Source organism: Kryptolebias marmoratus, linkage group LG23 (assembly GCF_001649575.2).
Source record: "Kryptolebias marmoratus isolate JLee-2015 linkage group LG23, ASM164957v2, whole genome shotgun sequence".
Lineage (NCBI taxonomy): Eukaryota > Metazoa > Chordata > Actinopteri > Cyprinodontiformes > Rivulidae > Kryptolebias > Kryptolebias marmoratus.
In genome coordinates, this window is record NC_051452.1 from 10,811,104 (window position 1) to 10,823,577 (window position 12,474).

The following is a 12,474-nucleotide window of genomic DNA, read 5'->3' on the forward strand; positions in this document are numbered from 1 at the left end:
GCACACATCAAGCTTTTTACTGTGTGCTGATATTCAGAAGGTCTATGAAAGCTAATTATGCTTCTTCTGCTTTTAGTTTACTGATTTGAACTGATTATCAGCAGTCTGAGCGCCTCTGTAAAAGCAGGAGTTTGCTGCTCTGGAGCACAGAGGTGTGTGTTAACACAATGCCAAGTCGGAAAGACATCAGCAATGACCTTTAAAAGAAAGCAGCTGTTGCTGCTCATCAATCCAGGAAGGGTTAAAGGTCATTTCCAAACATTTTAGAGAAAGATTATCAACAAGTGGGAAACATTTGCTGATCTTCCCAGGAGTGGACGTCCCAGCAAATTCACCCCAAGGTCAGACAATGCAACGCTCAGAGAGACGAGAAAAACCCCAAGAGCTCCATGTCGGACTCTACAGATGTCACACCTCTTTCTGTCGCTCGTGTTTATCCAGATTTGCTCAGTGATGAGAATGAAGCAGAAATAAATTGTCAGAGAAGAATCAGTGTTTTTGGCTGAGATCTGGCGGGTTTTCCTCCACCTGGGACCTCCCTGTTTCCTCCACTCCTCCTCCAGACCGTCACCTAACTTCCGGCCACTCTCCCCCTCCTTCTCCTCCTGCCTCTCCTTCAGTCTCTCCTCCCGTGTTAAACCGGATCAGTCATGTCAGAGTGTGGACCGTGTGAACGCTCCGGTCGGGACTCGGTTTCTCTGGATTAGGGGCTCGGTTTATCCCCCGTGGCTCCGCCCGGTGTTCGGCGCGGACTCCCCGAGTTTTATTGGATTTGGCCCCTCAGCGGCGGGAGAGGACTGGTCTTCGGTGTCCCTCTTGTCCCAAGGCAGGATTAAGGACGTGGGGAATTAATACAAAAAGGAGGAGAGAGGCGTGAGACAGCAGTGAACATGTTTACCCGTCTCCTGACACTCGCCTTTGGTCTTTTCTTAGTCGGTAAGACACGTCTCTTTGCTTGAATGTTAATGGCTAATTAACTTAAATGGCATTCTGTCAAAAAATTAATGCGAAACCCGCTTTGGAAAACTGTCAATTAAAGTTTTTATTGTTGTTCGCGGCATTTACATGCTGTTTATAAGATCATTTAAAGCATATCGAGCATCTATAAAACCCACCTGTTTTTTCGGCTTGAACCTATTTCATAAAGCCACAGTTATTTTATTATATATTAACCTTTTCTACTGCTTTACACTGCTGCGATCGTGTCTTGTCAATTTTGACGGAAGAAACCAGCAACAGCAAAGCAATCAGCTAATGGATTGAAACAAGATGCCATTATGGTCCATTTTAAGCTAATTTAATGTAGCCGAATTAAAGAACACATCCTAAACATTAAATATTTGCAAGTTTATGATGTCGTAGCAAAGAATACATGCTAGGATGGAAAGATAATATAAAAAATGTTATATTCCTAAATAGAATTCGGTTCAGAAATAACTCAATCTCCCTTAGGGTAAAATGTACCCAATTCCCCTTTAAGTCTTTTCTGTAAACATGTAAAAATTGACTAGTGTTTTGTCCTCCCACTTTCACTTACTAGTTTTATAAATTCAGTCAGGTTCAGTAGTAAACATGTAATATACATGAGCTTTAGTTAACTCACTCATCTTTTAATCACAGCAGTAGTTGATTTTAAGTCAACTTTATTGGAAAATATCAAATGCAAGACTTAAAATATTGTTGTTGTTTCTTATCTAAGCTTGTGGGAAATCTGAAGAAGAGAGAAGCAGTATGTTTCACATAAAACAACAAACAAACAAAATGTTGGGGATTTTTAATAACTGAGCTTGAACTAAATCTGAAAAATTGATGCCAACACCCTTGGCGGCGTTTTCAGAGTTGTTGGGTTTGGTTTTACAGTTCAGCTCGGAGTCTAAAATCTAAATGCAGGAAGATTAAAAGCAGGAAGGAGCTTCTGCTTCGGGTTCCAACTAACTGTCAATGATATAAACGCATCAGAAACGTGACTCTTGGAGCTTTAATGTGCTTCAGATTGAACAATTATCACTTAAAAACAACTTATGTTCAATAAGGAGAGCAGAGATGAATAATAAAAGCTGCTTCCTGGTAGATTTCCAGACCATTTTGGAACTTCAAATGTCACTATCTGCTCCAACTTTGTTGATTTTAACAAAAAACTCAAACAGTGCCACAGCACGCTACATCTCGTTCTGATAACGAGGTGTAGCTGAGCAACACGTCTGCGTTAAACTTACTTTAGGTGTCAGAAAAGATGAGCAGTTCTGGAGTTACAGACATACGCTTTGTACTATTGAACTGAGGGCCCAGCCAGCTGTCGTTCTAAAACTACTCCTAATCAAACTAAAAGCTGTTAAAAGCTTAGAATAAAAAGAATCCACATCCATAAATTTCTTATAAGATCTAAATAATTTCTGTGAGACTAGTTGTGAAGTATTCTTTAAGTTTAACCATCTAAAAATCGACAGGAAGACTTCCGGCCCCACTGCTGTCTCAATGAAAGCTCCTAATATAACCAGAGGTTTTAATAAGACATACAGCTCTTAATTACATCTTCTACACTGCTTAGATTATTTTGGTAACATCTGGAAACACTGTGCAACCAGAAAGTTAGGGAAACAAACTTCTGTAAATGAGTTTGAGGACCTAATTTGCTCTAACACAATAAAAACGTAACATTTTCACATCTTCAAAGTTCTATTTTGGCTGAGGACAATTTACACAAAGGCTCTGTTGTTGGCATATTTGCTGCTTTGCTGGATAAAACACTGATTCTGCTGAATTTGGTTTGTTTTATCTACTTTTGATGATGTCAAGTTTCTGCTTGTGACAGGGTGCTAGAGCCATCTAGTGGACAAAATAAGCTACTACATCACCGATCTGAACCCAGATATGAGGATCTTTCCACAAACTAATCAAAATAAGAGTGTTAACAGAGTCAAACTACATCTGTTTTTTAAAATATAAGGCTGAAGGTTTAAAATAATATAAAAACAATTTTTTCCCCGACCATTATCTAAGTGGTGTGCTCTGCCACTCCAAAAGGACCGCCTGCACTCCTATGATGATCATGACTTGTAAAAAATGAATAATGTCTTTTTGTGTTTGCTCATTAATAAGTCCACTGTGACCAGGGGAGACGCCACAGCCACATCATCAACCATCCACCCCTCCCCCCGCACCACACCTCCAACCTACCCAGGATTTCTGTAATTAGAACCTAACTTGGCATTAAATGTGTCCTGAACAAAGAGATGTGTACGCTCAGTGATGTGTATGCACGCTGCACACACTAATGTGTCATCACTAGAATACAGACAGGTCCAACTTGTGTGTGTGACCAAACTCCTGCAGAGAAAGAGTGTGCACATCAAGAAATTTGTTGCAACCCACTCAGAACCATATTCTGAGCTGGTCGTTCTGGACTTTCTCAACATGACTATCTTCTAAACTTTTTATCATAACCTTCTTTCATTTTTCTTTCTGATCCAGAGTTTTCTGATGGCTGTGACCTTTATGCTGCAGCAGGAACAAAAGTTTATGTGCCTCTGAATATCAAACTGAATCCCGGGGAACGACTGAACTGGAAATACGGCAAGGATGTAGTTAAGACAAAAATGGAGGATGTAACCTCAGGAAAAGTACAAAATATTGCAAAAACTGGATCCTACATACTTGAAAATGTGAAGAAAGAGCAGTTAGGAGATTACTCCTATGAAGTTCATGATGTAAATGGAAAACAAAAGTCTGCATCAACAATAAATTTATGTGTATTGGGTTTAAATTAACATTTAAAATATTCTGGTAATAAATTCAGCTTTTCCCCTACAATGATCTAAGGTTGCTCTGCCCCTGAAGGCCAGAAACTTAGAGCTGGTCGTTCTGGACCTAACCCTAACATGAATAACTACTAAACTTTTCATCATAACCTTCTTTCATTTTTCTTTCTGTTCCAGAGTTTTCTGATGGCTGTGACCAATATAATGCAACAGGAACAAAAGTTTTTGTGCCTCTGAAACACAAACTGAAACCTGGGGAACGACTGACCTGGAAATATAACAACGAAGTTAAAGTTAGGGCAAAACAGGAGGAGGTGACCTCAGGAAAAGCACAAAATATTGCTAAAGATGGATCCTACATACTTCAAAATGTGAAGAAGGAGCAGTCAGGAGATTACTCCTGTGAAGTTTTTGATGGAAATGGACATCAAACATTTACATCCAAAACACATTTATGTGTATTGGGTAAGTACCAACTGACTTTATTTTCTTGTTTTACATGTATTTTTATCTAACTTACTGCACCTCTCTTTTTATTCCTGATCTCAGTCATTAAGAACATCTACACGCTCTTTTATTTCATTTACCAATTAAAGATGTTCAGATATTCCCTTCACATCTGTTTATGATTTGTTTTGTTATTTGTGTTAAAGCAGAAGTTCTTATTAAATGTCTACAGATCAATCAACAGTTTACTGTAATGTTTAATTATTCCAACTCTTAAATCATCAGTGCTTCTTCTTTTGTTCATCTCATCAAATCTACTCAGCCACTGTGTTGAAGCCTAAAGTAGCGACAGAGTGTAAGGGGTCAAAGGTCATCTTTACATGTGTTCTTGATCAGGTGAGAACATTTTGTATTTGGATCTTTATAACAAAGTAGAGTAGCTCCACACAGATTATTGAAAACTTTTCAAAAACTTTCTAAGTTTTCAGATTATGTGTTGTAAAAGACTTGACTTGATTTTCTAATGAGTCTTTTTTTTTTGTTTCTTTAGCAACCTAAAGATGTTCAGGTTGAATGGCTTCAGGATGGTAAAGTGATCAAAGAAACAACAAACCCTCTGGAAAAAGAAGCTTCAGAATCAGAAGCACAAAAATTTTCTTGTAACGTTTTCAACAAAGTCAGTTCTAAAACCAGCGAACCTTCAACTCATGACTGCCTTGTTGAGAGTAAGTATATATGGAGATTAAAAAAAAGAACCAATTATTAAGTGTTTTAAATGTAGTGTGAATATTTCAGTGAACCTCCTTTGTGTTTCCTTTTTCCACTTTTTCCACATATTCCTGAAGATATACTTTGGATTGTAGGTGGTGGAGGAGGTGAGTTTGTTCTCAATCAGAGCTGATAAATTAAACTATTTACTGAATATCTTACTGCATTACATTGTGTGTAGTTACACTGAAATATGTTGAAATTAGCCTTGATGGAGTTAAACGTGAACACATCACACACCTGTGGAGGTCTACATGTCTTGTAACTAATGCTATCATCTTCATCAGGTATTGTTCTGGTGCTGATCATCATTGTTACTGTTTGCTGTGTTTGGAGCAAACGGAAAAGGAGGAAGCGACTAGAGGGTAATGTTTTATTTATAATCAGTCATGTTCACACTGAAACTCACTGAACTGAAAGCAGCTAAAATAAATTTATATAGCACTATCAGCCACTCCTCTTTTTAAATTTCATCTGGAGCACCCCAAGGCTCACTATTTGGCCCATTTTTACTGGTTTTTTTTATACAAGTTGAAGTACAATATTTGTTAAATTTCCAATGTTTTTTAAGTATAGATAAAGAATTTAAAGATTTTATCTGATAAGATTGTTTTTGACTCTGCTGATTACAAAATATGACTTCTTCTTTTAGCTATTCCCTTGTCAGGGGTCTCCACAGCAAGTCGTCCTCCTCCAACTTACTCTGTCTTCTGCGTCCTCTGTCCTCACTCCAACTACCTCCATGTCCTCTCTTACTGCATCTCTAACATCTTTCTACCAATATACCCACTGTCCCTCCTCTGCACATGTCCAAACCATCTCAGTCTGGCCTCTCTAACTTTATCTCCCAGTCCTTCAACCTGTGCTGGACCTCTGATGACTTCATTCCTAATCCTGTCCATCTTCGTCCCTCCCAAGGAGAACCTCAACATCTTCAGCTCTGCCACTTCCTGTTCTGTCTCCTGTCTTTTTGTGTTCAAACCAAACAACATAGCTGCTCTCACCACTGTCTTATAAACTTTTCCTTTGACCTTTGCTGCCACCCTTTTGTCACAAATCACTCCTGAAACTTTTCTCCACCCACTCCATCCTGCCTGGACTCTCTTCTTCACCTCTTTACCACACTCCCCGTCCTCCTGGACTGTCGACCCTAAGTCCTTGAAGTTCTGCACCTTTGTGACCTCTGACCTCCTTGTAGCCTCACTGATCCACCTGCTCCACCTCTCCAGGTTCTCTTCCACCTGTTCCCTGTTCTCACCATAGATCACGATGTCATCTGCAAACATCATAGTCCACGGGGATTCCTGCCTGACCTCATCTGTTAGTCTGTCCATCACCAGAGCAAACAAGAAGGGGCTCAGAGCCGATCCTTGATGCACTCCTACCTCCACATTGAAGCCATCTGTCAAGTCAAGTCAAATTTATTTATATAGCACTTTTCAGCAATAAGACAATACAAAGTGCTTCACAACATGAAAACACAAAAATAAGAGTCTAAAATGAAATCTAAGATAATCTAAATGAAATCATGAAAGCACTCATAACAATATAAAGTTAAAACTAAACATCTAAAACGAGCTAAGATGGTAATAAGAAAAGTAAAAAAAAAAAAATAGAGCTAAAATATCAGAACAAAATCATGAAACTACACATATCTAAAACATGAGAAACCAAAGATAAGCTGAGGAGAACCAAACTATGATATATAACATACACTAAACTAGGATTTAAAAACCTCACCTGAACAGATCAGACATGATAAGAGATAAACTAACTACTAAACTAAAATAAGTCTAAACAAGCAAAGGCAGAATAAAACTGACTAAGTCATACTAAAGTAAACTGGGAACAAACCAAACTGAGATATAATTATACTAACATAAACTAAACTATGATCTTAGGACCTCAGCAGAACAGACTAAGATAAACTATGAACTGTCCCTCCTACAGCACACCTCACCACTGTCCTGCTGTCCTCATACATGTCCTGATGTCCTCATACATGTCCTGTACCAGGCTGACACTTCTCTGCCACTCCTGATGTCCTCATGCAACACCACAGCTCCTCCCTCGGCACCCTGTCGTTTGCTTTTTCTAAATCCACAAAAACACAATGAAGCTCTTTCTGACCCAGTCTGTCCTTCTCCATCAACATCCTCAAAGCAAAGATGACATCTGTGGTGCTCTTTCTTGACATAAAACCATATTGCTCCCCACAAATAGTCACCTTGTGTCTAAGTCTAGCTTCCACAACTCTCTCCCAGATCTTCATCGTGTGGCTCATCAACTTTATTCCCCTGTAGTTGCTACAACTCTGTACATCACCCTTGTTTTTAAAGATTGGCACCAACACACTTCTCCTCCGTTTCTCAGGCATTTTCTCACTATTAAAAATGCCACTGAATAATCAAGTCAAAAACCTCACTGCCATCTTTCCTAGACATTTCCATCCCTCCACTGGTGCCATCAGGTCCAACTGTCTTCCTCTTCTTTGTCCTCTTCAAAGCTTTCTGAACTTCATCCTCACTAATCTTTTCCACTTCCTGGTCCACAGTTTTTCTGCAACTCTTTATTGCCATAAAGAAGAGGTGGAAGTGATACTCTGACCTCTACTCTTCTTTCCCTTTCATTCTCTTCACTCCTTCCATCTTTTAAGTACTCCTTTCATCTTCTCATCTCACTCTCCTCTCTTGTTAGAACATTACAGTTTCCATATTTAACAAGCCTAACCTGCTTCTCTTCCTCCTTAGTGTCCAGCCTCCTGTACAACTCATCATACACCTTCTGTTTTGCCTTTGCTAACTCCCTCTATGCCCTATGCTGCATCTCCCTATATTCCTGTCTACTTTCTTTAGTCCTCTCACTGTCCCATTTCTTCCTGGCTAACCTCTTTCTCTGGACAACGTCCTGCACTTCACTATTCCACCACCAGGTTTCCTCATCATCTTTTCTCTCTCCAGATGACACATCAAGTACCCTCCTACCTGTCTGTCTAATCATTGTTGTTGTAGTAGTCCAGTCATCTGGAAGCTCTTTCTTACCACCCGGAGTCTTTAAAAGCTCCTTTCTGAACTCCTCGCAACATTTTCCAATGCTTTGCAAATCATTGAATTCTGTTTTAATTTACTTTTTACACAATGTCCCAATGTTCTCCCGGATCGACTCATCTCTGATGATTGTTGTTGTTTCCTGAGCAGATGAGAAGGAGCTTCGTTTGGGCTGGACCAATACTGAACAACAAAACCATCATCACCATCTTCCTCCTCTTCCTGACAATCTTCCTAGTCAGCATCGCCGCCACCATCATCACCACCACCATGAGCAGCAGCAGCCCGGCCACACCGGTCCTCGACAGAGCCGCTCCAAGCAGCAGCGACATCAGCGCCCCAGAGCCCCGGAGCCCTCCGAGGGCCAGCCTCAACCTCAACCTCAGCCCAGACGACCTGCTCAGGTAGGAAACTATAGAGGATCTGCACCTGGATCTTTATGTGATCCTCTCACCATTACTGTATAACTGTGTGTCGAGGTTATTCTGAACTCGCACTATTCGTTTTCTGCTTTTTTTTTATTTGTACTTGCTTTACAGTCCAACTAGTTCTGCACACTTTGTGCTATTTTAAAGGGGACCTATTATGCAAAATTCACTTTTTGCATGTTTTTGTACTTTTATTTGGGGATCTACTGCTTCTAGAAACAGTCCAAGCGCTAAAAAAAAAAAAAAAACACCCAGCTGATTTTTAGCAGTGAGTAAATGTTTTCTGGTGTCTGCAAAACAACCTGTTTCAAAATCCTCGTAATTGTTGCATCACAATCCCCGTTACCTAGCAACCTTAAGCTGAGCCCGGCCCTTCACCTAGCAACCCAAGTGGAGCTCCACCCACTTCATTGGAGGAGGACCGTCACATTAGATCTGCTGGCTTTACCGCTGAACAATCTCTGCTGGAAAAGGAAAATGTTCTGTTGTCGGCTGCTGCTGTCCCGACTTGCTACCACTCGGGTTTTGGACCCACATATTACCACTCTCCTACTTGACAAATGTCGGTTCAGAACCACTAAGTGCCCCTGTCCCAAAGTCAGAATCCTCAGTTTGAATTAATAACGATATAAATGTGCGTCCGATCCTCAGCGTTTAATCCTTCACTGAGCTTTTATGTTTTTAGACACTGGTTGGGGGGCGTGGCCAACAGCAGCTAATTTGCATAAAAGGGACATAGCCCTAAAACTGCTCATTCTGAAATGAGCGGTTCGTTCTATCCTGACTTGTTCAAGGAAGCATAATAGGTCCCCTTTAACCATTCATATATCAGAATATTCAGCTCATTCAGTAGATGGCTGCTATGGCCATTGTTTTTTGTAACTTTTCAAAATATTTGACTTTATTTACAGATATTTTCCCCATAGAAAAACATTAAGATCCCCTGGATTCCTTCAAAAACATAATTCTCTTTGAAATCTGCTTCAACATAATGGCTCTAGTTTTGTTTTCTTATGCTACTTTTAGCTTCTAGCTAACCTTTTGATACTTTTAGCTGGTGTTCTGCTTCTTTTAACTTTAACACTCAGTTTTGACTTCTGGATGTCAGGAACGATGGAGACGGAGGCGAACCCAGAACGCAGACTCATTGTACGGGAACGGAAACTAATTTATTAAACTAAATACACAAAAGGAAAACAAACAGCTGACGTGGCAGCAAAACAAAAAGACAAACGGAGCATAAGCACAGAGTAACGGAACCATGAAGAAACGGAAAGACAATAGGCAAACAACGACAGACATTAGACAAACCTTAGACAATGAACCAGCGACTAGTGGGAGAAATGACCGGGTATTTGAGTACTTGAGTACTGAGGATAACGAGGTGAGTGGGAACAGGTGGAGTGATTACAGAGTCGGGACAGGTGTAGATGGGCGTGGTTAACAGGCAAGTGAGTGACTGGGGAAGGGTGAAATGCAACATGAACATGAGACAACAAAAAGCAGAATACAACAGAATCGAAACAAAACCCCAAACCAAAGAATAAAAATAAAACAAACAAAACCCATAGAAAAACCAAATCACCACACTGGAAACATGTAATTCAGATGAAGGCTGACCCCAACGTGTCTGACCATCTGTGTTTTACTTCCTTCAGGCGCCTCAACCTGCTGAGAATAATGATGATGAAGAGCAGCCTCCTCCTCTTCCTAAACCCAGGAAGAAAGCTCTCAGAGGACAAGTCGTCTAAAACCACGAGTTCAGACAATATGAGCTTCATCACATCTTTACACGTCTGAAACAAATCTCTTTTATCCCCATTAAATGACTTTTCTTTAGTTTTCATGTTTTAACTGAAAAACATCATTACCTTTAAACTTAAACAGAAAATAAATCTGAATAAATCTACAACATTTATATTTAAAGCACGGTTAAAAATACATATTTAGGCTGAACTAAATTTATATCAAAGTTAAACTGCACTAATTAAAGCAAGCTCCTGCTATAATTTTAATTAGCAAAAATACTGCAGAACACTGAAACTTTAAGTTGTAATATCTTGGGAAAACTCTGTTTTTTAGTTTCTTCAAACTTGAGTAAACTTCAGATAAGATAAAGTCTCTTCAGTTTAGAACAAGTTTATTTCAGTCTCAAGTAAATGTGTGAAGCAGAAAAACAGATAAAGTTCACTTTGTGTGGTTTTTAACCTTAGAGAGAAAAAGGTGTATAGATATTTTTATATACGGATAGATAGATATAGATAGTGATAGATTTATTGATAGATCTAACTATATATATATATATATATATATATATATATATATACACACACCCAACACCCCCCTGTAAACAGATTTTAGGTGCAAGTTAAGTGTCAGAGCGTTCTGAACTGGTGAAAAACCACAAACTCTCAGATCTGTGCTGTCAGTTTCCTCTGAAACCACGACCTGAAACCGAGCGTGTTAAGAGCTGGGATAGTTTTTTGTTTTTCTGTTCCTGCACACGTCAAGCTCACAGTTCTCAGAAACAGAGACGCTTCTCAAACAGCAGAGAGCTGTGTCCAAAGGAAATGATATGAAAACTGAGAGATGGCGTCTCAAGATTATTCTGCCAAAAATTCAATTGTGTTTCTTTGCTTTAATTCCTCGTTTGCTGCTTCACACTTTCTTGATGAGCAGTTTAACCACCTTTTGTTTACATTTATGGCTTTTATTCTGCAAAACTTGAACAAATGTTGTTATTTTTACTGCGTGCTGATATTCAGAAGGTCTATGAAAGCTAATTATGCTTCTTCTGCTGTTTCCTCCATTGTGTTGTTGCTCTTCAACCTTTCATTTAATAAAAAGTGAAACAGAAGGAAAATCTGCAGACTAAACCCTGAAATGGTCTGATTGCATTCAGAGCTGACAACTTAAGCACTGAGAGAATAACAGACATTAAATATATTTGTTGATCTGATTATCAGCAGTCTGAGTGCCTCTGTAAAAGCAGGAGTTTGCACACAGAGGTGTGTGTTAACACAATGCCAAGATGGAAAGACATCAGTAATGACCTTTAAAAGAAAGCAGCTGTTGCTGCTCATCAATCCAGGAAGGGTTAAAGGTAATTTCCAAACATTTTAAAGAAATATTATCAACAAGTGGGAAACATTTCAGACGGCCCAGGACTTCCCAGGAGTGGACGTTCCAGCATATTCACCCCAAGGTCAGACCGTGCAACGCTCAGAGAGACGAGAAAAACCCCAAGAGCTCCATGCTGGACTCTACAGGCCTCAGTTAGCAGGTTAAAGGTTAAAGTTCATGACAGGACAATTAGAAATAGACTGAACAAGTGTGTCCTGTTTGGATCAGTTGCAGGAGAAAGAACCTCTAAAAAGAAGATTGCGGCACGACCTACAGGTTGGCAAAGTTTCCTCTGAATGAACCACAAGATGAGACCAAGGCCCTGTTTACACCAGAAGGAGTTTTTTCAATGTTATTTGGTGAATCAACAAGAAAAAAACACGTTTACATGGATGTGCACATCAGTCCACTGTAGTCTCCATGCCAGGCAGGGTTGCCAGTTAGGAAATGACAAACTATCGGCCTGGTTGTGTTTTGACTCAAACTGTCATTTGTGCTGAGTGAGATGCTCTTTCTCTGAGGGGGGAGGTTGTAAGATTAGCTGTGTTGTGATTGGAGAACACGTGCACAGAAAAGGAGCCTAAAACGATCTTATAAAAACAGTAATCATTGTATATACCTAGCAACGCTGATGCCAGGCTTTCAACAAAGCGCACATGCAGTCTTTTATTGTTGATCCACTCGTGCATGGGCAGAGCAGCCGTCCGTGGTGCACATGTGAGATTTCACATCTTGAGTCTTCCTTTAAAAGGGGTCTGAAAATGTCCACTCTGAGACCTGGGCTCAGGACGCTTCACTGTCTTTCACACGAACTGCTGAACCGCAGCAGAAAGTCTGCTTCACTCAAAAAAAGCGTCATGGAAACCGCTCCCAAAAATAGAGATGTTTACAGCAAAACCGCAC

The 12,474-nt window shown here is 39.9% G+C and overlaps 1 protein-coding gene across 1 annotated transcript; it reads left to right on the forward strand.

Annotated features, from left to right (window-relative positions):
• Positions 1-641: 641 nt before the first annotated feature.
• LOC108244145 (T-cell surface antigen CD2) lies at positions 642-11,423 on the forward strand. The gene is made up of 8 exons (XM_017430053.3): positions 642-936; positions 3,936-4,223; positions 4,528-4,601; positions 4,756-4,930; positions 5,051-5,080; positions 5,261-5,338; positions 8,171-8,424; positions 10,107-11,423. The coding sequence occupies exons 1-8, from the start codon at positions 891-893 to the stop codon at positions 10,197-10,199; spliced, it is 1,038 nt and encodes a 345-aa protein (XP_017285542.1). The 5' UTR covers positions 642-890; the 3' UTR covers positions 10,200-11,423.
• The last annotated feature ends 1,051 nt before the right edge of the window (positions 11,424-12,474 follow it).